At 40.3% G+C, this 27675-nt stretch overlaps 1 protein-coding gene across 7 annotated transcripts in view; it reads left to right on the top strand.

Moving 5' to 3' along the window:
• erg (ETS transcription factor ERG) overlaps window positions 1-27675 on the top strand; it is a 273819-nt gene that overhangs the window by 120525 nt on the left and 125619 nt on the right. Inside the window, exon 1 of one of the 7 annotated variants that reach the window (XM_048541331.2) lies at window positions 11334-11468. The exons of 5 other annotated variants lie outside the window; for them this stretch is intronic. In XM_048541331.2, coding sequence (XP_048397288.1) covers window positions 11451-11468 — 18 coding nt within the window. In that variant the 5' untranslated portion in view covers window positions 11334-11450. Of the gene's footprint in view, window positions 1-11333; window positions 11469-11615; window positions 11711-27675 lie in introns of those variants that run through there. One more of the 7 variants, XM_048541334.2, reaches the window with a different exon arrangement.

Below are 27675 nucleotides of genomic sequence, written 5' to 3'. Positions count from 1 at the left end.
AGATCCTCTGTCTAACCTGTCATCTATTTTCTAACAGTCTGTGCCCATTTGCTCCCTGCCCATCCATGTACCTGTCCAAATATATCTTAAAAGACGCTAACGTGTCTGCGTCTACCACCTCTGCTGGCAACGTGTTCCAGGCACCCACCACCCTCTGTGTAAAGAACTTTCCACGCGTATCTCCCTTAAACTTTCCTCCTCTCACTTTGAACTCATGACCCCTAGTAATTGAGTCCCCCACTCTGGGAAAAAGCTATTTGCTATCCACCCTGTCTATACCCCACATGATTTCTCCGTCTTTCTAATGAAAATAATCCCAATCTATTCAACCTGTCTTCATAGCTAGCACCCTCCATACCAGGCAACATCTTGGTGAACCTCCTCTGCACCCTCCCCAAAGCATCCACGTCCTTTTGGTAATGTGGCGACCAGAAATGTACACAGTACTCCAAATGTGGCCGAACCAAAGTCCTATACAACTGCAACATGACCTGCCAACTCTTGTACTCAATACACTGCCCAATGAAGGAAAGCATGCCATATGCCTTCTTGGCCCCCCTATTGACCTCCGTTGTCACGTTCAGGGAACAATGGACCTGAACACCCAGGTCTGTCCGTTCATCAATTTCCCCTAGGACTATTCCATTTACTGTATAGTTCGCCCTTCAATTAGATCTTCCAAAATGCATCACCTCGCATTTGCCCGGATTGAACGCCATCTGCCATTTATCTGCCCAACTCTCCAGTCTATCTATATTCTGCTGTAATTTCTGACAGTCCCCTTCACTATCAGCTACTCCACCAATCTTAGTGTCATCTGCAAACTTGCTGATGAGACCACCAACACCTTCCTCCAGATCATTTACATATATCACAAACAACAGTGGTCCCAGCACAGATCCCTGCGGAACACCACTGGTTACAGGTCTCCAATTTGAGAAACTCCCTTCTGCTACTACCCTCTGTCTCCTGTTGCCCAGCCAGTTTTTTATCCATCTAGCTAGCACACCCTGGACCCCATGTGACTTCACTTTCTCCATCAGCCTGCCATGGGGAACCTTATCAAATGCCTTACTGAAGTCCATGTATATGACATCTACGGCCATTCCCTCATCAATCAGCTTTGTCACGTCCTCAAAGAATTCTATTAATTTGGTAAGACATGACCTTCCCTGTACAAAACCATGTTGCCTATCACTGATAAGCCCATTTTCTCCCAAATGGGAATAGATCCTATCCCTCAGTATCTTCTCCAGTAGCTTCCCTACCACTGACGTCAGGCTCACCGATCGATGATTACCTGGATTATCCTTGCTGCCCTTTTTAAACAAGGGGACAACATTAGCAAGTCTCCAGTCCTTCGGGACCTCACCCGTGTCTAAGGACACTGCAAAGATATTTGTTAAGGCCCGGGCTATTTCCTCTCTCGCTTCCCTCAGTAACAACCTGGGATAGATCCCATCCGGACCTGGGGACTTGTCCACCTTAATGTCTTTTAGGATACCTAACACTTCCTCCTTTCTTATGTCAACTTGATCTAGACTAAGCAAACATCTATCCCTAACCTCAACATCCGTCATGTCCCTCTCCTCAGGAGCTGAGTGCCTCTTGTGAAACCAAAATAAGAGTCAGTGAGTGGGTCATCAATCAGGTGCTGTTTGATAAACCCTTCCATCACTTTGCTGATGATCGGGAGTAGACTGATAGGCTAGTTTGGATTTCCCATGCTTTCTGAATTCAGAAAATACCTGGGCAACTTCCCACATTGTCTTGTTTTGGCTATTGTAATTGTTCTGGAAGATCTTGGTTAGGGGCACAGCAAGTTCTAGAGTCCATATTTTCAGTGTTCTTACTGGAATGCCAAGAGGACCCAGAGCTTTTGCAGCAGTCATGTTTACCAAAATGCCCCATTACTTGGAGTGTTGTCAAAATTGAGTTAGCATTCGACAATTGGTGCTACAGCATCAGAATCTGGGATAAAGGTTGCATTTGGAGTCCTGAAGTTTTTAGCTTCGGTAATCGTGAGCAAAAGTTTCCATTTAGGACTCTCTGCATGATGTGTATGTATTAAAGGTTGTCACTTCTGTTTGGACTCAATCTTCCAGCTTACAGCGAATGCATGTGAGTTGAACAGTGAATCTAAATGGGCAAGCACCCCGGACTTTCTGGAGCTAACAGCTTAGGTCCCATATTTAAAGGCCGCTGGATCAAACCCTCTCTCACTGTAAGTTTGCAGCATTGCTGGATGTTGGCTGCCCACTCAGGTACAAAGAAGGAATAAGGTGACTTCTACCATTAGGGCAGAACAAAAGAAAACAATGTGCAAACAAGGAGCAGTGGTCACCATTCAGCCTCCCGAGCTGTGGTCGATTTGATTGTAATATCAAATCAACATTCCTACCTACCACTGATAAGCTTTGACACCTTGCCTTAACAAAAATCTATCTCCTCCTACCTCCTACCTCTACTTCTACCACCTTTTCAGCAAGAAAGTTTCAAAGAACTCTGACCATTTGCTTCATCTCTGTTTTAAATCGGCAGCCACTTATTTCAAAATTGGGACTCTGATTTCTAGATTTCCCCAAATGCGGACATGTCCTTTCCATCCCTATCCTGACAAGGTCACTCAGAATCATATATGTACCAATCAAATTGCCACTGTCTCTTCTAAATTCCAGCTAACATGAACCAAGCTTTTCCAACTTTTTCTCAGAAGACAACCCACCCTTCCTGGGTATGAGTCCAGTAACTGTGCTCTGAATTGCCTCCTAAGCTTTTAGAGAATCCCGACAATGTGAGAGAAGGCTATTTGGCCCATTGAGTCTATATTGACCCTCCAAACAGCATCCCACACAGGCCTGTATTTAACATAGCTAATCCATCTAGCCTCCACATTGCTGGACAGTAGAGACAATGTAGCATGGACTTTGGGAGGAAACCAGAGCACCCAGCAGAACCAAGGAGAACATGTAAATTCCACACAGACAGTCACCCAAGGGTGGAATCAAACCCAGGTCCCTGGTGCTTTGAGGCAGCAGTGCTAACCACCGAACGTGCCACTTCCACATCCTTCCTCAAATAAGGTGACCAATGCCATAAACAGTTCTCCAGATGTATTCTTTCCAATGCCCTGCATTATTGAAGCATAAGATCCTTGCCTTTGTATTCAGTTCCCATCATGATAAATGATAACATTCAATTAGTTGTCCTGATTACTTCCTAGGGAATTTGGGAGCATGCTACGAGGAATGGCGTAATCTGTCTCCATTTTGTTTGTTACAAAATCCAAAACCATCATAAGAAACACATAACTGAAACAGAACTATGTTCAAATCTTAGGGAACTTGACAGAGTAGATGTGAAGGCGTAATTTCCCTTTGGTTTTTCCATAATTTAGAGCCATATTATGATTATTACTAGGACAAAGCAGCAAATATGTATCCTGAAGCTCAAGAACTAGTTGTACTTTTAATGAAATATTGGTACATGCAAATAAACTTCCAACAAACTTGCAGTAAGAAAGTTTGACCCACTATTTGAGGTCAGAAAACTTAATCACAAAAGTTTATCCTATCAGCCAGAACCTGCTTTTCTGATTCTTGTTCAATGAGGACAAATGATGTGGTAGGTACCCTTGGCAGACAGAGCGAGATTCATTTGAGCTGGTTCGAATTTGCTCCGCTACCAAAAAAGAAGCAAGCTGTTCGATAAGTCCCTGGCAAGTGGTTAGGGTCTCTTCTATTCTTAAACTTCAATAGACTTTTATGTTCTCTGACCCCTGTTCCTATTATAAGCAGGAACAGTTACTCTCTAGTTGCTCCATTCCAAGATGGCGGCAGAATAGGGCTCCTGTGCCGGAGCTCATTTGCTCCAACTGCTTCTCTTTTTCTTCTTTTTTCCCCTCTCTTTTCATTTTTTTAAACTTACTTACCTAGTCCTTCGCATCAGCAGTGGCAAGAACGCAGTGCACAGGCCCTGAGTGGGCCCAGGGTATGGACTTCAAACAGTATTGAGCTAGTCCCTGGGTATGGACCTTGGGTGGACCCAGGGCATGGATCTTGGTGGGCCTATTGTGGACCTCAAGCAGGCCCAGCATGGGCCTCGGGTGAGCCTACCACAGACCTTGAGCAGACCCAGTGTGGTGGAGAGTAAGTCCCCACTTACTTTTCTGGAGCAAGCACAGGATCTGTAAATGGCAGCTGCTGTATCAACAGAGGTGACATTGGCAAGATAGGCCCTGCAGCAAAAGATGGTGCCTCAATATCGGCAACTTTGTTGTTGGTTTGGTCCAGCACCGGCGGTAGTGAAGCAGTGGTAGGAGGACATCATGGTAACATTGATGAGGAGGGCCCAGTGGTGAGAGATGCGACTCTGACATTGTTAGGTGGAGCACAAGAGGGGGCAAGGTAGTAGTGGAGGAGTGTCAGACCAATGGTAAGGATGGTGCCTAGGGATTGGCTACTACGATGTTGGTTGGGCCCCATGTAGATGGTAGTGATGAGATTGCAGAGGAGTTGTGCTGTACGCATCATTGATGTTGATGAGCTGACTCAAGACTCTCTTCAAGCTATATCCTTGCTTTCCCATATTCTTAACTAATTCAAAATCGATTGAAAATCTCCAACAGATCTCCTTTGTCTTCTTCTCTCCAAGGAGAACATGCTCAACTTTTCCAAGCTATGCTGATAGGTGAATTTCTTTTCCTTGAGCCTATTCTTGTTAATACCTTCTGCACTTTCTGCAACACATTCACATCTTTCCTATAAGGTGATGACCAGAACTGTACACAAAACTCCAGCTGACATCTAACAAGTATTGTCAATATCAGCCCCCTTTTTTTGTTCTCTGTACCCTTATTAATAAAGCTGAGCACACTGTACGGTTTACTGTCTGCTCTTTCTATCTGTTGTGCTACATTCAAACATCTGTGCACATGTACACCTAGTCCCTTTGCTCTTGCACCCCCTTTAGAATTGTACACCCTATTTTATAATCAATATTTTTCCTATAACAATGCATTGGCTCACATTTCTGTGCATTGAACCTCATCTGCCACCTATCTGCCCACTCCACCAACTAGTCAATTACCTTTTGCAGTTCCACACTATCCTTCTCATGGTTTACAGTTGTTCCAAGTTCCATGTCATCTAAAAGTTTGAAATTGTAACCAGTATACCAACATCCAGATCTTTGACACATACAGGAAAAACAAAAGTCTCAACACTGACCCCTGGAGAATGCCACTACAAATCTTCCTGCAGCCTGAAATATATCCAATAGTCATTTTTCTCTGTTTGCTATCCCTCATCTAGCATTTCGGGCCTAGACCCTTCATCAGAAAGCTTTCTGTAGAAGGGTCTAGGCCCAAAATGTCAGCTTTCGTGCTCCTAAGATGCTGCTTGGCCTGTCGTGTTCATCCAGCTCCACACTTTGTTACATCAGAAAATGCAGTGTGCAATGTGACAGGATTAATCAATGACTTGGGGCTTGATGTACTTCTCGGTAGCAACAAACAAAATATGATTGAATTTTACATTTGGTTTGATTGGGAGAAGATTGGATCTAAGACTTGTGTTTTAAACCTAAATAAGGTCAAAGATGAGAGGTAGTTCAGGTGATTGGCCAGAATATAAACAGCAGAGAATGACTAAATGATTAACCAAGATGAAGGAGTTAGTATATGATGGGAAGTTATCTGGAAATACAGAAAATTAAAAAGGAAAGAAGTAAGTAAAAGGTTTAAGTAAAATTTCATCTTAGCGTCTTTAAACAGTTTGTTAATGAGGTAGTAGATGTATTTGTATTGACTTTACAAAATTCTCTCAATTCGGGAAAGGCTCCAACAGGCTGGAAAGTAGAAAATATAAGAGCTGTATTCAAGAAGGAAAGGAAGCAGAAAACTAGAAACTATAGGCTTGATAGCCTGACATCAGTCATGTGAAAAATGTTCAAATTGATTCATTCAAGAGATTATGGGTGTAGAAAAACTCAAGATAATTGTGAGGAATCAACATAGTTTTGTCAAATGGAAGTCATGTTTAAACAATTAATTGGATTTTGAAGGAGTAGCATGCACAGTAGATCAAGGGGACATGAAAAAAACTCTATAATTGCATTTTTAGAAGGCATTTGATAAGGTGCCACATCAAAGACTAATGTGGAAAATGAAAGCTCATGGATAGAAGAATGACTGACTGGCAGGAAACAGAAATGTGTAGAAATGGGTTTTTGATTGGAAAGATGTAAAGATAGAGTCTTTGGGGCCTATGCTGAGGCATCAATGCTTTATTACTTATATTAATGATTTAGATGAGGAGAGTGACGTTAAGATAGCTATATTTTTAAATGACATCTCATTACGTACGAATGTATGACTTGTAGAAAGCAAAAGGAAGATGCAGATGGATATAGATAGGTTGAGTGAATGGACAAAAATCTGACAGATGGAATATAATGCGGGAAAATGTGAAGTCGTTCACTTTAACAGGAAGAATGAAAAATAAGAGTATAAGTTAAACAGAAAATGACTGCAGAATTCCATAGTCCAGAGGAATTTACATGTTCTGGTGCATAAGTGGCACAACATTAAATTGCAGGTACGCTCATAATTAAGAAGCTAAATTAGTTGCTAACTTTTAGTGCCAGGAATATTGAGTGTAAAATTAATGATTAATGTTTCGAATTTGATAAGACTCTTCTTCAGAACTAGTCAAATTGAACTCAAAACATCAACTCGGTTTAGATGCTGCCAGACCTGTTGAGTTTCTTCAACACTCAATGTCAAAATGCTTAGTGGCTTGGCGGGGAACTTGCAACTGGTGATTATCCCATGTATCTGCTACATTTGTCCGTCCAGGTTGTACATGCTGTTGAAGGATCTGAGGTAAGATGCTGCAGTACTTCTTGTAGATGGTGCTTATTGCTGTCATTGTGTGTCACTAATAGCGGGAATGCCAGTCGAGATGGCTACCTTGATTTGATTGTGGCAAGCTTCTTGACTATTGTCAAAGTTGCACCAATCAAAGCAAGGAGAGAATATTTCATCACACTCCTCGCTATGCCTTATTGATGACAGACAGGCTTTGGGAAGTCAAGAAGTTACTTGCCAAAGAATTTCCCAAACCTGATCTGCACTGTACCGAAAATAAATGTTATTGTTCTGGTCAATGGTAACCACTGGGATGCTGATAATAGAGGGAATTCAACAATGGTAATGTTATTGAATGTTAAAGGGAGGCAGCTACATATTCTATTGTTGGATATGGTCATTGCCTGCCACTTGAACTGCTTGAATGTAACTTGCTACTTATCAGCTAAGCCAAAATGTTGTTCAGATCTTGTTGCATTTGATCATGGACTGCTTTTGTATCTGAGGAGTCATGAATGGTAATGAACATGTCCAATCATCAGCAAACATCCCCACTTATGATGGGGAGAAGGTCATCGATGAAGTAGTTTCAGATCATTGGGCTAAATAGCCACAGTAGGTTTTAAATTCATATTTTTATGAAATAATTCTCAGGCTTCTGGATTACAACTCAAGTAACATAATCATTGTAAAAGCACAAACAGTTATTAAAGCAATCTGGCTGAATCCATTGGTTCTGATCTGATAACTATCGAGCAAGAATCACTCCTTTTTTTGAGTAGAGACTTGTTTTTTCCTTTGTACATTTCCTCACAAAACTCATAAAAGTACAATGCATGTCATTCAGTTTGGATTAGTGATCTTCAGAATATTTTTTGATTACCTCATTCACTTCCTTTTCCAAAGTTCCTTTGCAATTTATTAAAAATTTGGTTATTTAGAAATGTTTCAACCACAATCAGCATGGGCAATAAGCTTCATACAGTCAGGAAGGAGAGATAACATCCAAAGTGAGACACAACCCAAGTGAATATATAATTCAAGGAATTTGGAGGCTATGGGAGAATTTGGTGCAAGGGGAAGAGGTATTTTTTGCTTGTTTTCTTTCTTGGCTCCTAGTTTGTAAGGATTTTTAAAAATGGGATAAATTGATCGGGGCCCAGTGCAAAGATTGATGTCACAGGTAAACTGTAACTTGATTGGTTGGCTGGCAATGGCTACTCATTTGATTATCTATTGGAGGTTGCCTTTCAGATTTGAGGGAAAGCGATAAAACATCTATAGGCTACAAACTAAAAGACAGGTTCAAATTAAAAAAAAACAAATAAAAAGCTAATTAATTAAAATAAAGATGCTGGGCTAGGTGATATATTGCACCTGCATGATGTGGGAACTGATGAATTCCAGTGTGGTTCATAGTGATCATAACTGCAGCCAACAAACAAGAGCAAAGTTGCTGGAAAAGCATTGTGAAGGAAAAAAACAGAGATAATGTGTCGGGTCCAATGCCCCTTCCTCAGTTCTGAGGAATGGTCACCAGACCTGAAATATTAACTCTGTTTTTTTCCTTCACAGATACTGCCAGACCTGCTGAGCTTTTCCAGCAACTTTGTTTTTGTTCCTGATTTACAGCATCCTCAGTTCCTTTGGTTTTAACAGCTGCTGCCAATGTTGGTTGCTTGAGGAACTCAAACTGAGTGAGTGTGGAAAGAGTTTATGAGCTGGAACTTGAGCTTCGAACAATGTGACACATCAGGGAGAAAGAGAATTACCTGGATGCTGTGTTTCAGGAAGCAGTGTTACACCCCTTAGATTAACTACCATAAATTCAGGCAGTGGCCAGGGATAGGAGACTGTGTATAGGAGAGAGTAAGTTAGAGGTATCCAGGAGGTAGTGCTAAAGGAGTCTTAGCCCTTGAGCTTAACTAACACGTTTGAGATTCTTGCTTCCTGTGTGACTAAGAGTGGGGTCTGTAGGGAGGATGAGCAAATTGACCATAGTGCCATAGGTACTGGGATCTATTCAAAAAGGAGCTGAAAAGAGAAGTGTAGTTGTAATCTGGGCTAGTATAGTCAGGGATCAGGGCCTATCTGATGCCCAGATTCAGGATATCTCATGTGGGCTGCACCGGAATTTGGAGTGGGAAGGGAAAGATCCAGTTCATGTGTTCCATGCAGGTACCAACAATATAGGTAGAAAGAGAAAAGAGGTTCTGCTGTGTGAGTATGAGTAGCTAAGGCTGAAATGAAAAAAGCAGAACCAAAAATGTAATAATCTCCAGATAATGACCTCAACCATGAGCTAATTGGCAAATGGTCAACAAGATTAAAGACGTAAATGCATGGTTCAGAGATTGGTGTGGGAGAAACAGATTTAAATTCATGAGCCGTTGGCACCAGTACTGGGGAAGGAGGGAGCTGCTCTGATGAGACAGGCTGTACCTGAATCATACTGGGACCAGAGTCCTGGCGAATTGCACACTAGGGCTGTGCATAGGGCTTTAAACTAAATAGTGAGGACAGGTGTTCAGTTCCATGGAAAATTATGGAATAAATTAATGGGGGTCGGGGCTCAGTAGTGGCTATTAAAGTTTGCAGAATAAATAATAGTACAGAGAGTGTGGAAAGAGTCAGGAATCTAACTTCAGACACAACAGAAAAGGGGAATGGAAAGGAAGCCTAACAAGGAAGACAGTGAAGCAACCCTGGGAAGTATTGTCAAACAGAGACCTAGTGGGCTCAGGTGCATATTTCCTTGAACATTGTGTCACAGGTAGACAGAGTGATGACAAAGGCATTTAGCACACTTGCCTACATTGTTCACTTTATCTTTATTTTCTAAGGGTCTCTGCCCATTTGGATAGCAAGAAGCTTTTTCCCAGATTGAGGGATTCAATTACTAAGGGTCATGAGTTCAAAGTGAGAGGAGGAAAGTTTAAGGGAGATATGCGTGGAAAGTTCTTTACGTAGAGGGTGGTGGGTGCCTGGAACACGTTGCCAGCAGAAGTGGTAGATGCAGACACGATAGTGTCTTTTATCTGGACAGGTACATGGATGGGCAGGGAGCAAATGGACACAGACCCTTAGAAAATAGATGACAGGTTAGACAGAGGATCTCGATCGGCGCAGGCTTGGAGGGCTGAAGGGCCTGTTCCTGTGCTGTAATTTTCTTTGTTCTTTGTTCTTTGTATATGGGCTTGGTTAGACTGCACCTGAAGTACTGTGGGCAGGTTCTCTCTCCTTATCTGGGGAAGGATATTGTTTTTACACAAGTAGCGCAATGACCATTCACCAGACTTGTTCCCTGGACAGTGAAACTGTCCTTTGAAATGAGACTGGTGAGAAACTTTGGCTTGTATTCTCTACAACTTCAGAGCTCGAGAGGTGATTTCATTGAAACCTTCAAAATACTTAATGTGATAGAAAGGGTAGATGCATGTGTCATGTATCCCTGATTAGGAAACCAAGAACCAAGGAATATAATTTTAAATAAAGTGTGGAACCACTTAGGAATGAGATGAGGAGAAAGTCTTTTCCTCAGAAATGTGTGGAAGTTCAATCATTGAGTTTGTTTAAACTTGAGTCTGGGAGATTTCTAAATACCAATGGCATAAAGAAATAAGTTAATAGCATGGAGTAGATTATCAGCCATGATTGTTTTTAGTGATGGAGCAAGCTGAATCAGCTGAATGGTCTATCCATACTGCGGTGCTCCTCTGTGGATTGTTAACATACCTTTGAATCACATCACGCAGGCCTTGAGAAGAAACTATTCCAAATTTGGGTTAATGATTGCTGGAAAATTGTAGAGGGAGAATTTTTAGATGCCCGCCCCCCCCCCAACTAGTGTAGTTTTGGGTCCATGGCTATTTGGGATAGATTGTAATCTTGTAGGACTTTGCTACATTATAAGTGATTGGTAAAATATTTGTTGAGGCTTAAATTATCCGCATGGTCCTTGTCCCATATTTTGGATATTAAATAAGAGCAGGATTAGTTTGAGTATCATGTGTCCCACTGATGAGAAAAGGCACTTGGGCAAGACACCAAAGGTCTGTTCGATTTGTGGAATGTCTTAGCAACATACATCAGCACCTCTAGAAGAGGAAGGGAAGGAAAATGCCAGTCGGGGCAAAGAGGAAACAATAATCATCACTAATAGTGTACATAGGCCCTCCATTTCAGACAACTTATGGTCAGATTTTTGAGACCTCGTTTCAATATGACATCTGTATCCTGTGGTAAAGCTGTGTGAATTAGACATGAAACCATCATCTCACACCTGCCTTGAAGATCAGCTTTCGAAACATAGCAGAGAGAGAGAAAAAAAAGAAATCATCAACTACGCATCAAGAAAAACAACATTGTTTTCTGGTCACTCTTATCTCTGTACTCCAAAATATCCTGTTTCTTAGAGCTAACCCAGCCAGAACCAATAGAAACCTCTTCCTGCTACCGACTGACTTCATTTCCCAGACTTAGCACAATCTCGCCGCCTCCAAAAAAAAACTTCAACAGCCCTGACTGGGCTTAAGCTTCGTTAACAATATAAAGATTCGAAAAAGGGTTCTTTTGATTTAAAATGGCCAGTACAATAAAGGTAAGAGTCGATGGATTTTTTTTTGCGTTGTAAATGTTGGGCTACAAATCATTGCTCTTTGCCAGATGTGTTAAACAGTGAATGAAGCAACACCCTCTTTTCCACAATGGAAGGCAATGAGCAGATTTCCTTTGTGCTGCCTGTAAAATTTCCTCTTTCCTACTTGAACTGTCCGGGTCGTTTGAACGACTTTTTTTGAGGAAAAGATAGAGATTTTCACACACGCCCTGGACAGAAGTGAGGTGCTTAATTGTTACTTTCTTCCTTCTCTAACGTTTTTTCTATCCTGGTGCCAGTTTCATGGGTTTGGCTAAGCGATCGCTTCAAAGAGTGAGTTTGAGTCCGAGGCAAGGCACTGCCTTGAGATGTTCAATTGTGAAGATGGACTCTCGTTACTAGTTTGAAATCTAATTGTAGCAAGCTCACTTGTGTCCTCTAGACTGGGGATAGCACTAAATTGAGTCAACTGGTGTGTAATTATTGGATCCATTACAAGGGATTTCAAAGACATGTCTTGGTAAAGGATCTTTATAAACTCACCTAAATGGATGGAAGTTGTTGAAAAATTTCAAAACGTAATCTAGGCTGTTTGTAGAAATGGATTGTGTTTCTGGGTTTACTAGTGAGAAATGAATGTTCTGAATTGTTTCTTAGACTGTGCTTATTCAGCGCAGCCCTGCAGTTTTATTTCAGTTATGGGGAATATTACCACTAATGAAAAATCACAAATACCTTCTGTGAAGCTGAATGAACATTTTCATTCACATTGGTACCATGTCAAAGTGCATGGAAACCGATTTTATCTGGAATTTTCTTTTAAATTTCTGATGATTGAGGCATTTGCTTGGCAAAAGTTACTGAGTTATCTTTTTAAAATGACATTCTGTTTTAGTGTACTATTTTAACTTTTTATAATTGGGAGAATATTGTGAATTTATGGAGAGATTTGTTTTAAAATTTATTTTCTGATGTGCTTGTATACCTCTACATCTTCACTCGTACTCATTGGAAGTATTTCATGGAGCAAAGTCTTTCCCCTGGGTTTGACCACAAATTACTGTGCCTTGTTTCCATTTTCATTCTTAAACCTCTACCTAATGATGTCCAAGGAGCAAGCAAATAGAATCTGCTTTTTGCATTCTTCTCCAAATTTGCATGAGAAAAACATTGGAGCTTCCAAAATCCCTCTTCTTCTTTGAAATAGAAAAAATCTGAAGTATAAGGTCTGTTGGATATAAAGCTTGACAGTCACCAGTCGGTCTATTTAAATTTGGCGTTGAACTCTAATTCTAACTGTTTTCAATATCCTTTTTTCGCATTCTGGTGAATTTGTCAATACCACTGACAGTCAATAATGGTTGCTGGTGATACATATATTTCAATTTGAAAACAAAGGGAAGAAATAAATTGAACTCCCTAAGAATGAATATGCTAACATGACTGATTAACTAACTGCAGTATATTTGACATGAACGCATGTCATATTTCATTTGAGTCTGTTATTTCAAGTCAAACTGAAGCTGTCGAACAGAGTAAGCAAGGAATCATTCTTGAGGCAGTTTGTGCCAACCTTGCTCGAATATTCCAGTGCACACAGACTGTTTTTCTACACAGGCTGTGTGTGTGGGATGAATGCTTGGTGGCCCAGGTTTCAGCTTCACGCTTTTGCTCACTGGGAGATCGTGCCATTCGGAAGATTCTGGCAGCGGCAGCTGGAGCTGTTATTTAAGCAGCAAAGCAGACAATGTGTGGAAAAGCAATTCTAAAGAACGCTTGAACGCGCAGCAAATGCACACCATCAGAATCCTTCTGGTTTCACTTTGACAATTTAGCTGGACAGAACTCTTTATATTTTCGACCTGTGCAGTTTGTTTAAATTTTTGTTTCAAGTAAATCTGCCCATCTTTCTTGTCTCACCCCATTTGAGGGTGCTGCTGGAAATGTTGTCTAGGCTCTCTCTTTTGTGCACTACTTGAACAGTGATGTTTATTTTTGAAGTCACACCCATTCCTTCTGCTAAAATTGTGGACAGTTGACCAATTGCAGCAGTACACTAGAGTCATCCACTGGGAAATATAGAGAGAAATTCCCAGGAAATCTTGATATGCCAACTCCCCATTGCCATCCCCAGTATAGATCTCCAGTTGCTGGATGACAAATTATGGCTTTTATTTAACAACATCAACTAACCTTCAGAAAAGAAATGAATGCATACCCTAGTTTTAATAGCACTCTACAAAGCTATATTATGTCTTCTTAATGCCCTGAGGCTCAATCCTAAATTTCAGCAGGATTTTATTACTGAAGACTCAGTGGCACCAGTAATAATTAAATTGATGAATAGTCTTTGTGTGCATTCAGAATTACTGATTCAAATCTGGAGTTAGGTTATATATATCCAAACTTACACCGCTCATAGGAGCTCAGCAATCAGGGTATTTGGCTCCATTAATTCATACTGACAAGTTGTTCCGATGGTCTCCTGGCTGGCCTGTCACCTTGTACACTCCAGGAACTTAAGCCTGTAATTCAAACTAAATGCCGTTCTGTCTATATTTCTGTGCTTGCCGAACAAGGTCAGCTCACAGGAAGTCAAGCAGCTTATTTAAAATTGTGGACACTGTTTTTGAATTTCTCCAAAGCCGCACCATTTTCTTCCTTGATAGTAGGAACTGCAGATGCTGGAGAATCTGAGATAACAAGGGTCTGAAGAAGGGTCTAGGCCCACAACATCAGCTTTCCTGCTCCTCTGATGCTGTTCGGCCTGCTGTGTTCATCCAGCTCTACACCTTGATGCCCCATTTTCTTCCTTTGCTATTTTCTTCAGTTTTTCCGAGATATCTATGCTCCATCAATTCTAGCCTCTTGTGCATCCTTGATTTTCAACATTTCATTATTTATTTGCAGCTGTTCCTTCAGCTTCCTCGATCCTAAACTACAGGCTTAACAATTTAAACCTCTTGCCTTCCCCAGTTGTTGAGCTCTAGAGTCATAATGTTTTATGACACAGCAAGAGGCTTTTCAGCCTACTGTGTTCCTGCCAGTTTTCCAAAATCCATCCATTCCAATACCATTTGGCCTTGTATGCTATGGTTCTTCAAGTTCTCAACTTAAATAGCTTTTAAAATGTCTTGCATATTCTTGCCTCTACCACCCTTGGAAAAGTGACTTACAGATACCTGCAAAATACTTGGACAGCCGTTCTTCCCTCATATTCCTCTAAATCTCCAGCTCTTTACCTTAAATCTGTGCCCACTCATTAGTGACACCTCTACTAAAGGATAAGGTTCCTGCCTCTCTACCCTGTCTTTACTCCTAAAAACTCTGGACGCATCAATCAGATTCCCGAATTAATCTTCTCTGTTGTAAGGAAATCAGTCCTCCTTAAAGATAGTCCTTACAGCCTACCTCTTTCACTGTGCTTTTGGCCACCTGTCTACTCTGCGGCCTGGTGTCATGTTTTAGCTGTTAACACCATTGTGAAGAGCTTTGACATGTTTTGCTCCCTTAACCACACTGTCTAGTTTGTCTGATAGATATTCGTTTTATCAGTTTTCCTTTTGGACTTGTCAAAATTTTATTTTAATTTATTTAATTAGTTATGCCTTCACAAAACAAAGTGCCACGTAAAAATGTGTTTCACCGTGACGTCACTAGGGGAACAATGAACTCGGTTAAAACAATTTGAATCTATGAGTTGTTTCAAGTTTAAGAATGCACCCAGAGTTTATTTAAATGTTTTAAGGTAATGCTTTTTCAAATAATTGACAACCCGCAAAATATTTAAAAGGTACACTTTTGCTTCAAGTTCTTCACATGTCAGTGTAGAGTTTCACTCAGATTGAGGTCTTCCAATTGCTGCCAGGAATTGATTACACAGAACTGTACTCTCAGAATGTAGTAATTCCAATATTTAAACTGGAGTGAAGAAGTTTAATGGTTGAGGTGGTTAAGATGATTAAAATATTTGTCAGGGTATATAGAAGCTACTTTCTTTGGGAGGGAATTTCAGCTGCAGTTCTGTTTAAATGATGATGTCAGGAAGCATGTTTCAGCACAAAGGGTTAGGAATCTGGAAAACTGAGATAACAAGGTGTAGAGCTGGATGAACACAGCAGGCCAAGCAGCATCACAGGAGCAGGAAGGCTGACGTTTCGGGTCTAGGCCCTTCTTCAGAAATTTCTGTGTTCATCCAGCTCTACACCTTGTTATCTCAGATTCTCCAGCATCTGCAGTTCCTACTATCTCCTCCAGAAAACTGTTGAGAGAAAATGTCAAGAGATATGCATCAAAGGTAAATAAATGTTGAGTTGGAGATCAGCCATAATCCATTTGAATCATGGAACAGATTTGAAGGGCTGCATGGGCTATTTTCAAGATCCTCACTGGAAGCCTTTAAGTAATCAATCTGCAATGACAATAACCACACCTAACAATGGGACAATCAAAACACTTTCAGGACTTGTATTAACATCATGCAGTCATGACAACCTCAAAGTATTTTTAATGACAAACATTGCTTCAATTATTTTAGCCAAGTATAAAGAGTAATATTACATTTTCATTTTTTTTCCTTTTAAAGTTATCAGTTTCAATTGTTCTCTGCTCAGTATGCCCTCTAATTTGTAATATCACACCATGGTGCTGTACAATACGGTGAAGTAAATCTCCCCTAAACAATTAACTCCTGGGAGACGTGAAGGGAAGGGGTCAGAACAAAGGCACAATCACTCTTCGTGGGTCCCTCACTGTCCATTGTTAGGTCTCTTGGCCAGGCACTGGGTGCCTTTGAACAAAGGGCCTCATTGGAAGCCTGCAACAAACCTAAACAGGATATGCTTGTAACAAACAAAAGAACGAAATCGCGAGAGATACTTAGCAGGTCTGATGGCATCTATGGAAAGAAAACAGGATTACCATTTCCAATCCAAAGACTCTTCTTCAAAATCTAAAGAAGGGTCACTGGACATGAAGCATTTACTCTGTTTTCTTTCCAGAGAGGACTGGGGACAACTGAAAAAGTGTGGCACCAGAGACAAACTGTAAGTTCACCAATTGGTAATAGCAACTCACTTGACTCTCTAATATAGGTTACTTTCAGATTGAAAGTAAATAGTGAAAATATTACAGGTGATAATCTAAAAGACCAATAAGAAAATTTTAAAATGTCAAAAAAAGGTAATTAATAAAGAGATAGGTAATTTTGTGGTACCTGGTACCTCCATGTTGTGGTAGCTGGTGGACCTCATTGTGGCTCAGAGAGATCACATCTGTAGCAAATGTTGGTTGCTTGAGAAACTGCAGCTCAGTGTCAACGAGCTGGAATCTGAGCTTTGAACACTGACACATATCAAGAAGGGGAACAGTTACCTGGATGCTATATTTCAGGAGGCAGTCACAACCCTTAGATTAACTACTTCAAATTCAGTCAGTGGTCAGGGACAGGAGAATGTGAATAGGATCACAGCAGGTAGAGGGATCCATGAGATAGTGCTTAAGGAGCCTTAGCTGTTGAGCTTGTCTGACAGGTTTAAAATTCTTGCTCCCTGTGTGGATGAGAGTAGGGGCTGTAGGGAGGATAAGCAAACTGACCATAGCACTGTGGTACAGGGAGCCATTCAAGAGGGAGGAGAAAAGAGAAATGTAGTTGTAATCAGGGATGGTATAGTCAGGAGAATAGACAGTGTTGTCTGTGGTTAGGATCAAGAGGTCTAAAGGCTGTATTACCTGCCTGGTGCCCAGGTCCAGGATTTCTCATCTGGGCTGCAGAGCAACTTGGAGTGAGAGAAGAAAAATTCAGTTGACATGGTCCACTTGAGTACCAACGATATAGGCAGAGAGGGGAATGAGGTTCTGTTGAGGAAGAATGAGCAGGTAGGGCTAAATGAATAAATGAGAACCAAAAAAGTCATAAACTCGGATTATTATCTGAACCATGAGCTAATTGACACAAAGTCAACAAGATTAGAGGTTAATGTGTGGTTCAAGGATTAATGTGGGAGAAAGGGTTTTGAATCATGGGACATTGGCACCAGTACTGTGAAAGGAGGAAGCTTTGCTGATGGGATGGCTCCATCTGAATCATGCTGGGACTAGAGTCCTTGTGAGTCACATAACTAGGGCTCTAAATAGGGCTTTAAACTCTACAGCGATGGGGCAGTTGTTCAAGTGCATGGAAAATTATGGAACAAGTTAAAGAAGGAGAGGGTTCAGCAGGGGTTATTAAAGTTTCCAGAACAATTAATAGAGCAGAATGTATGGAAAGTGTCAGGAATCTAACTTCAGGCATAGCAGATGAGGGAACAATGATGAGAAAGTGGGCAGTCAGCTTGTTATACTTCAATGCATGCAGTTTACTAAACAAGGTAAATAAGTTTGGAGTGCAGATTGAAATTGGCTGGTACAATGTTGTGGGTACCACAGAGCCATGGCTGTAAGGGGATCAGGGGTGGGAACTAAATATCCAAGGTTACGTGTCCTATCGAAAGAATAAGCGGGTGGGCAAAGCGGCCATAATTTTCCATGCACCTGATTTACCTGGGGATAATTTGGAAGGCACAGCAGAAATTTATTCCAAAGAGAAAAAAAGGGGAGTATGAGGCAACCATGTCTGATAAAGGAAGTCCAGGAGAGCACAAAAGCAAAAACATCCAATGTCATGAAGATTGGTGTGAACCAAAAGATTTGGAAGTCTTTAAAAACCAGAGACCACAATTCAAAAGGCAGTAATGGGGGAGAAGGTGAAATATCATGGGAAGCTAGCTTGTATTATAAAAGAAGTGTCTTCTTTAATATCTAACAAGTAAGACAGCTGCAAGTGTGGATATTGGACTGCAGGAAAATGAAGCTGGAGAAGTAGTAGTGGGGAACAAAGAAATGGCGGAGGAACTGAATAAGTACTTTCCATCAGTCGTCATGAGCAGCATACCAGAACTTCGAGACATGCAGGGTGCAATGGTGAGTTTAGTGGTCATTGCTAAGGAAAAGCTGCTGGGGAAGTTGAAAGGTCTGAAGGTAAATAAATCACCCATACTAGATGGACTACACCCTAGGGTTCTGAAGGAGATAGCTGAGGATTTTGCAGGAGAATTGGTGGTGATCTTTCAGGAATCATTGGAGTTCAGGTGCATCCCAGAGGACTGGAAAAGAGCTAATATAGCATTCTTAGTGAAGAAGAGAGGGAGACAGATAAGGTACCACACAGGAGGTTGATAAATAAGATAAGATCCCATGACATTAGGGGCAAAGCACTAGTATGGATATAGGATTGGCTGACTGGCAGAAGTTAGAGTGTAAGGATAAAGGGGTCTTTTTTCAGAAAGGCAGCCAGGGACTAGTAGAGTTCTACAGGAGTCAATGTTGGGACACAACTATTTATATTATACATAACAATCTGGATAAAGGAACTGAGGCCATTGTTGTCAAGTTGGCAGACAACACAAAGATAGGTGGAGGGACAGGTATTGTTGAGAAAGCAGGGAGGCTACAGAAAGACTTGGACAGGCAAGGAGAGTAGGCAAAGAAGTGGCAGATGGAAATCAGTGTGGGAAAATGTGCAGTTATGCACTTTGGTAGGAAGAGTAGAGGCATAGACTACTTTCTAAACAGGCAAAATCTTCAGAAATCTGAAGTACATAGGGGCCTGGGAACCCTAGTTCAAGATTTTCTTCAGCTTAACATGCAGGTTAATTTGGCAGATCGGAGGGCAAATGCAATGTTGGCGTTTATTTCATGAGGGCTAAAATACAAGGGTGGAGTTGTACTGTTGAGGTTGTACAAGGCTCAGGCCAAACCACTTTTGGAATATGTGAGCAGTTTTCAGCCCTATATCTAAGGAAGGATGTGCTGGGTCTGGAGGGGCCCAGAAGAGGTTTGTAAGAGTGATACTGGGGATGAAAGGCGTCCCATGATTGGGGGAGGATCTGATGGAAACTTACATAATACTGAGAGGCCTGGATAGAGTGGATGTGGAGATGATTTTTCACTTGTCAGAGAGACAAGGGTCTTTGGGCAGATCCTTAGAATGATGGGGCAACACTTTAGAACTGAGATAAAAAGCAATTTCTTCAGCCAGATGATGTTGTATTTGGAATTAATTGTCACAGAAGGCTGTGGAATCTGAGACAGAGATTAAATAGGTTCTTGATTAGTAAGGGGATCAAGAGTTAGATCGAGAAGGCAAAGGAATGGGGTTGAGAAAAACATCAGCCAAAATTGAGTGGCAGAGTTGTCTTGATGGGCCAAATGTTCTAATTCTGCTCTGATATCTTGTGGTCTAAGATGGCTGAGTCCTCAATCATCTTGCTCCTGCGAAAGTAATACTCCCTGCCACCAAATTCACTGTTGCAGAGTGCATTAATTTCCACACATTATGTTACTGTAAGATCATAAAAATTCTTGTGATTTTGAAACTAATTGCTTAACTGAGGCTTTTGAAACCCAGCCAATAATTCATAATGGTGCAGCTGTCATAACGAGTCTCCCCACTTCATTGATAGGACAACTATGCATTTCTATTTCAGATAAAGTATTTTTCAGCCAACAGGGGAAAGGAGGGGATGAATAGGTGCAGAACTATTTTATTATCTTCAGCATTAGGTTGTTTTTAAAGTAGCACTCCAATAAATTAGAACATAAAACGGTAACCGCAGAGGACATTGAGTTTCAATTATTCACAGTAATATAAAAACCAAAAGGACTGCGGATGCTGCAAATTAGGAACAAAATCAGAAGTTGCTGGGAAAGCTCAGCAGGTCTGGCAGCATTAATGCAAGAAAACAGAGCTAGCGTTTCGGGTCCGGTGACCCTTCCTCACAGCTTGGTAGCACCTTCAGTTTTTATCCACTGTAATACGGTGCTTTCTCTGTTGGCCGAAAGCCCAGACTCCCATAAAAGGCTTCACATAATTGACATTGTGAGGGAGAAGAGAAACTTTGTCTAATTGACAGATGTATGATGTTGTCATACGCCAATTCTTCCAGTTTTTTTTGTTTATGCCTCAATAATTGCTTTGCAGAGGATAAATTTATAGGGGAGGTGATGACCGAGTGGTATAATCACTAGCCTGTTAAATGAGAGACCCAGGTTTGAACCCTACCACAGCAGGCGGTAGAATTTGAATTCAATACATATCAGGAATTAAGAGTCTGATGTTTATCATGACACTTGCCAGAAAACAGTCAAAAAACCCATTTGGTTCAGTAATGTCCTTCAGGGAAGGAAACTGCCATCCTTACCTCATCTGGACTACATGTAACTCCATACCCAGAATAATGTAGTTGGCCCTTAACCACCCTCTTGATGGGCAATAAATGCTGGCCTGGCCAACGATGTCCTCATGTTGTGAATGAATAAAAAAAAGTGTCAAGTTTTGTTACTGATAAAAGCCTGGTTGATTGCCATTTTCATATTGATTTAGCAAGAGAGTTTTATTTTGAAAGAAAATTATGAATGGTTGTTTCTTAAGCTGTTCCACATATGCCATTTTTACTTTGGGTTTATTGGTTCTGTATTGATGATAGTCTGTACAAATAGGCATGTACGCTTGATGAGGTGACTTTGGGGTATGTTTGGGGATGAGTTAAAGGGCATGGGTTAGCATAGACGTGGCACATGGAGAGGGTGGGAATGTGAGGTGTAAGAACTGAAGACTGTGGTGATGTCGCAGAGATGTGAGATGAGCTTTACAAGCAGCACACCTCAGCATTCAGTTGCCACTCTGGCTGCCATTGATTTGCTTCTACTCCATCCCACAGCAGACCCAGAATGTAAAGCAGGTCTGGCCGAGCACTTTCTACCAAGGCTGCCAGGTTGGTAAATTAGCCAATTACTTTCACCCTCCTTGAAGGTGGAAGTGCATGCTATAAAATAAATTGATAATGTGATTTTTTTTGTTCATGAACTTAATAGGATATTAAAGGATATTACCGCGTTTTACCTTGGGGTTCTTGGTCCAGCATCGGTGTTTGATGATTATAGATTTAATAGTTTTCCAATTATTTTGTTATATCTCCAATTGCTATTAAATAGCACTTGAGAATTGGGCACTATGCAGATTGGGTAAGTATCTACAGAGGGATACATGAGGATGGGGGACATAACGATGGCTTGGGGAATGTGAGCTGGTAATGACTGGTATGCAAGAACCCAAGGAGGCATAGGATACCATGGATGATGTGAGGTAGCATGGGATAATATGGGTCATTCGCAGGGTGGAAAGGGAAAAGGCGGCATCATATGAGGTAGAACAGAGGTAGAATATGAGGCATGGTGATGGGTGTGGAGTGAAGGGAAAGAATAGTGAGGAAGTGAATTGTGCAATTCAGGGGGAATTTTAATTGATGTGGGGGCCGAGGTCGGCCTTCCAGTTGACTTACTAACGCACTCACACTCTTTATGCCCTCTGTCACAGTTCACAAAGTGAACTTTGAGCTCGACCCTTGTGTGAAAAGGTGAAAATCCCTTGTAAAGTCACACATGCATGAGGTGTGAATTTTGTGTGCTATGAACGTCAGGTTGAGTTTTCCCTGAGCTCAGAACAAAATTCAGCTCAATATTCGTGCTTAAGAATAGGTTAAACAAATGTTTGAAAGATGATAAAGAAATAGGGGAACAAGAAGGGCAGGATTAGAACTGTAGCTTGTACGAACGATAAAAACTGGTATGGGCAAATTAGGCAAAATGGATTGCTTCTGTGATGTAATTTCCATGTCATTTTAAAGGAATGACTTAAAATAGTTCTTAGCATTTACTCCAGTATCTTATTTATCTCTATCATGTTTCCTGTTGTAAACCTCCTCTTAACGGTTCTTTAAGATACTTTGCTTTGCCTATAAGACATCCATTCTTACATGAAATATAACTTGTTTTGGCATTTGCTATTTTCTGAATCTCGTCAATATTTTTACATCAGTTCAACGTCAACTAATAAAAAAATCATTTTTATGTAACTTTTATCACACTGAAACATCAAAATAATGTTAAATTAGGATCACAAAGTTGCTGTTTACATTGTATGATGAAGAGCAACACAGCTCCTAAGATACTGCTTGGCCTGCTATGTTCATCTAGCTCCACACTTTGTTATCACAGTATTGGAAAGTCTCTGATTGAGTGTTTGGTCTGTGCTGTTACATGGCAACTGCAGATGAGGCAAAGGACTGTAGTTGTCCTAATAGCCCCAAGTTAGGAAGAGATTGATCAGTTAGAGGTCCTGCTCCTAATCACTGTCCAGAAATTCTTGTTAGAGGGTGTAGGGAAGAGACAGAGTTAGATTTATGAATTTGCTTCATGAACACTTGAAATAACTTACGGTTGCTGGCTTTAGCTGAACTATAACCCTACTCCCTCAGTCCCATAAGTTGAATAATTTCACAAATGATTATGAGTAACAAGAGTAAACATTGTCTGATTTAATCGGATCATGAAGTTGAGAAGGAGTTTCATATTTTTATTGAGTTGAACTAACAATGTCTCCACTTTTTTTGTCTCTCCCAAGAGTTAGTATTACTATAGATAGAGAGGGTGAATGAGGAAAGATTGTGTGACGGGACCATTAATAACCTGACACTCTTATCTTGCTCTTCTCTTTGCATGTTTGCTTGAGATAGTCGCTCAACTTTTCTTCAGTACAGCCTTGGGACATTTAGCTATTTTAAAGAGATGATATAAACTTGAGTAATTTGCTCTTGTTGACAACATGTACTTCAGTTATTCATGTGCCTCTGCTGCATGTAATGAATAAACTTGCAAGGGTGAAATAAAATGGGTTTGACTTGCTTGAGAAGAGGTTAGCTCAAGACTTATTTCCTCTTTCCTGTAATCTATCCTGCATGCCTCTCCGTACTCATTGTGTCATCAAATGTCAACAAAACTGCAAGAGTGTCAATTGATCAGAGTCAGATAATAGCAATGTTTCTGCTGGAAAATCCTTTGCTCATGACAGGAAGATGCTGAGGTGCCGACCCTGTGCTGCAGCACAAAGTGTGTGGTTGAGTTTAACATCTGTCAAAACTCAGTAGGGACCTGCGACTACAGGTTAATCCAATTTATGAACCAGCTGCAAATCTCCATTAAATGCAAAATCAAAACTGATTCACACCCAAATAATGTGGGGTTTTGACTGTGTTCATTTTTCGGATTAATTCTAAATGTGCCAAGAAGCAGACTGTCTGCTGCTGGTGAAATGGATGTTGATGAATCCTTTTGTATTTTCTGCAGAAATTTGGCAAATGCCATAATCTGGCTTGCGCAGCCTGAGAACTGAATCTTCCTTGCCTGAAGAAGGAGGACAGTTATAATTTTCACTTCTCTATTTTTCCCCTCAAAGCTAGTCTACTTGTTTTTGTGCAGCTAATGACAATTTTCTGTCCTCATTTACGAAATAATACTGATTTCTCTTGTGAATAATCATTATATCAATTGAAACGGTGCAATTTTTAGATTAGGACAAAATAAATTCATTGATATTTAGGCCCATACCTTTGATATTCCTCAAAGCAGCAAGATGGGCAAATGATTGATACCAGTTTGTCCTCCTCCCAATAGAGCACAGGTCAGGATATTGAACATCACTAGGCTCACCAATGGTTCTGCATTGCTTGTCTTGAAGTATTTGTTGGAAATGGATCTTTTATTTTCTTTTGCAAATTCTCCAAGATAACAAACTGCTACCCACATATAATATTTGTCGCATTCTGGGTTAGAAAAGGAAACAAAGACTTACATGTTTAATCACACTTTTCATTGTAACGGGTAAGCTCAAAGCAGTTTACAGACAATTAACACTTTAAAGTGTAGGCATTGTAATGGAGGAAACACTATAGATAGGTTACTCAGCAAAAATTAAATTATTTTGTTTATTCATGTGGATCTAAGGACAAATATTGGCCAGGACAGTGGGAATAATTCTCCTGCTCTTCTTCAAAATAGTGGCATGGGATCTTTTACTTTCACCAGAGGAGGCTGTTGGGGCTTCAACCTTAGACCTTTGTTCTCTTTGAAACACAAAGCTGAAAAATTCCTGAACTGTGAGGTTTCCGCTACACATTGAACAAGCTAACACTGATGGAGCAGGATTACCTCCAAGGAATTTGTTGGCAATAGATCAAAAGCAACTTTCTGTTCTGAAGAAGGGTCACGAGACCCAAATGTTAACTAGACCTGCTGACCTTTTCCAGCAATTTCTAATTTTGTTTCTGATTGCCACCATCCGAGATTCTTTGGTTTTTGTTTAGTGTGTTGCTATTTGGCCTATAATGCCTGCAATGATGCAGTCTACTATAATCCCATTTAATGGACACAGCATTCATGGCCTTTTTAGTGGAGAGAGTGTCAATTCAACACCAATATTTTGTGGGTTAAATTTGAAATTGTCCAGCTCTAATTTTAGAATTCTATCGTTTGATCAAAATTCTCTTTTGCAATTGCTTCTCTGGGTCTACCTTATGAAATTCTTCATTACTTAACAAGCACAATTAGTTTAGCTTCCAATCTGTTAATGCAAGGGAATGCAGTCGACTTTGTGCAACCTGATCTTGTAATTTTACCCTCAGTCAGCTACCTCTGTTACATTACAGTTTTTGGATCTTTCTTCCAAATTGTGTTAAAACACATTATTTATATTTGTTTCATATCTACTCACTCTCCACCTCGGTATGCTTTTTCAGTCTTAGGAATTACTTTCTGCAGTTTGCTAAATTCTCTAATTTGGTTCCATCAGTATATTTTAATGTAAATTCATATGTTGGGCTGTTTGAGATTATTAAAAGCGATCTGGTAACATTTTCACAAACTTGTAATTTGCCAAGAGTTGCTGTGCTATGATCAGTGAATTGATAAAAATCAGAATAAAATATGTACCGTTCATGTAATCTATTGTTCTAGGATTTGGAAGACACTGAACAAATAGGTTTTATGGAAAATAGAGCAGTGTGACATTTTGTATCTAAATGAATATAACAGTAGAGTTTAATTTGCTGGAAAATGTGGCTTCTATGTCAAGCTTTATCCTTCTATCACCATTTTACGTTCTAACAGTGTGCTCAAATCAGGAATGATGAAAGTTGAATGATGAAAGATGGGATTTTAATTCAATGGAATAATAGTTACTAGTTTGGACAATTTTAGAGTAGAAATAATAGATAATTTCACTGTCGAGAATGTAGAAGAATGAGCAAATTTGGTCCTTTGAAATTCTATGCTTGTATTCAAACTGCGTTTGGACCAAACTTGTGTGTATTTCTAGTCGACGTTTGAATCAATTTTGAAAAAAAACAGTTGGATCCCTTGTAATCAACTTTCCGTACTTTTCTTCTGTAGCTTTCTAAAATTTTTCTGTTGATGCATCAGGTTTACCATGAGACAGCAGAATAACAGATATTGTGGGATTGCCCAATCAAGTCACTGTTTCATTAGACCGTAGCATTAAAGGGCAGAGTGGGATTTGCAGCTTCAAAAAGGCCAATCAGGTTTTTGACTCCAAATGCAGCTTGAAGAAAGAAGGTTGCAGAACTTCAAAATCACACAGATTCAAAGTTCTGGTGTTTGTGTATTATGTTAAAGGGGCATTACATTGCTGAAGTTTCTGCGTTATAAAGTATCTACGTGTACAAAGGGACCAGTAGAAGCCTTAAATATTTATAAGAATTCCAGACCTTGCTCTAAGTGTTTAGAGAGTGTGGATGCAACTAAGAGCTAGACAACATTAAAAAAGTTTTACAAGCCTGCAACCTGGTGCCATAACTATTGACCTGCCATTATAGCTGCAACACCTGATCACTTTGTATAATCTCTCTTCAGTTCAATGAATTTGAAAACCCAGTATGCATTGTTCTACCAGCTATCACCACCTAAAATTATTCATTTATTATTATCCATGGCCCATTTCACATGGGGTACTGAATTCCTTTTTTGCGACCAAGAAATGTGTTTGGTGTCGATCTCCAGACAGAGTCTACTTTAGCTAGACAATGTACATCGGTTTATCGCTCTCTTGAGAACAAGAGATATGGGAAACATCTGATGAATGAAGATCCTATATCAATAATCTCACCTGCAACAAGCAAAGGTTCCTCTCCTAACCATTCAAGAAACCCCCAGGAGAGACCAGGACCAGCCTAATTTCAGACCTTCTAGCACACTCCCATTCTAGTTACAGAAGAACACGTTACAAGGGCTGTGCCTTCGGTCCTGTCCCTATGAAAGCAGGTTTTATATCATAGGTAATTTTAGAATAAAAGTAGGCCAGTCTTAGATATAATATAATTGGTGAAACCTAGGAAATTTCTGAGGAATTTGAGAGCTATTATGATAATCTGCTACAAACCCAGTTCACGGAGCTCACAGAAAGTGAACTAAAAGGATAGTTGCCTAAACATTTTAGGGCATAGCCTGATTCCTTTCTCCAGCTGTAAATATCTTTAGTGCCCAGGAACTAGGGAAAACCAACTCGCACCCTCGACTGATTCGATTACCCAACAACTTAAGTGAGCTGACACATAAAACTTCTCCCCATAATACATAATGATGTGTGACAAGAAGATTTTTATTTCCCAATTTATGCCTTAGACCATTCAGAATTACATTCACTAGAGGTTCATCGTTCCTAAATCATTCACAGTTATGACTTTTACCATGTTACCCTTTTTTTGAGCAGACAAGAGTTACTTTAACACGTAAGTTTCATATTTGCTTAAATTAGAGCCCACATTATGATGAGGTGCAAAATTTCAACCAGAATAGTCTGTATTCCAAACACTTGCCAGTGTCCTCTTTAAATAAAGCTACTACAAATGGCACCTTGCGCTGCAGTAATTCCCTCAGGATTCTTCAACAATGCCATCTAAATCCACAACCTTCACCATTTGAAGGATAAGGGCAGCAAATGCATTGGAACAACACCACCTGCAAGTTCCCCTCTGAGTCTCACACCATCCTGATTTGGAACCTAATCACTGCTTCTTCACAGTCACGCGATCAAAACCTTGAACTCCCTTCCTGACAGTAGGTGGTTCTAAACACCTTAGACTTGAAAGGTTCAAAAAAGCAGCTCACTACCACCTTTTCAGAACAATTAGTACTGTACAATAAGTTAGGGCTATACAATAAATGTTGGTCTTGTCAGCAATGACCATATCTCATGAATGAATAATAACATTCTGTAGCTCCTTCAACATGAATCTCCACCTGTCCCGAGACAGAATACATC

This window comes from Stegostoma tigrinum, chromosome 12 (genome assembly GCF_030684315.1).
Source record: "Stegostoma tigrinum isolate sSteTig4 chromosome 12, sSteTig4.hap1, whole genome shotgun sequence".
Taxonomy (NCBI): domain Eukaryota; kingdom Metazoa; phylum Chordata; class Chondrichthyes; order Orectolobiformes; family Stegostomatidae; genus Stegostoma; species Stegostoma tigrinum.
The sequence above is the reverse complement of the archived record's forward strand: the minus strand, read 5'-3'. Positions and strand labels throughout refer to the sequence as shown.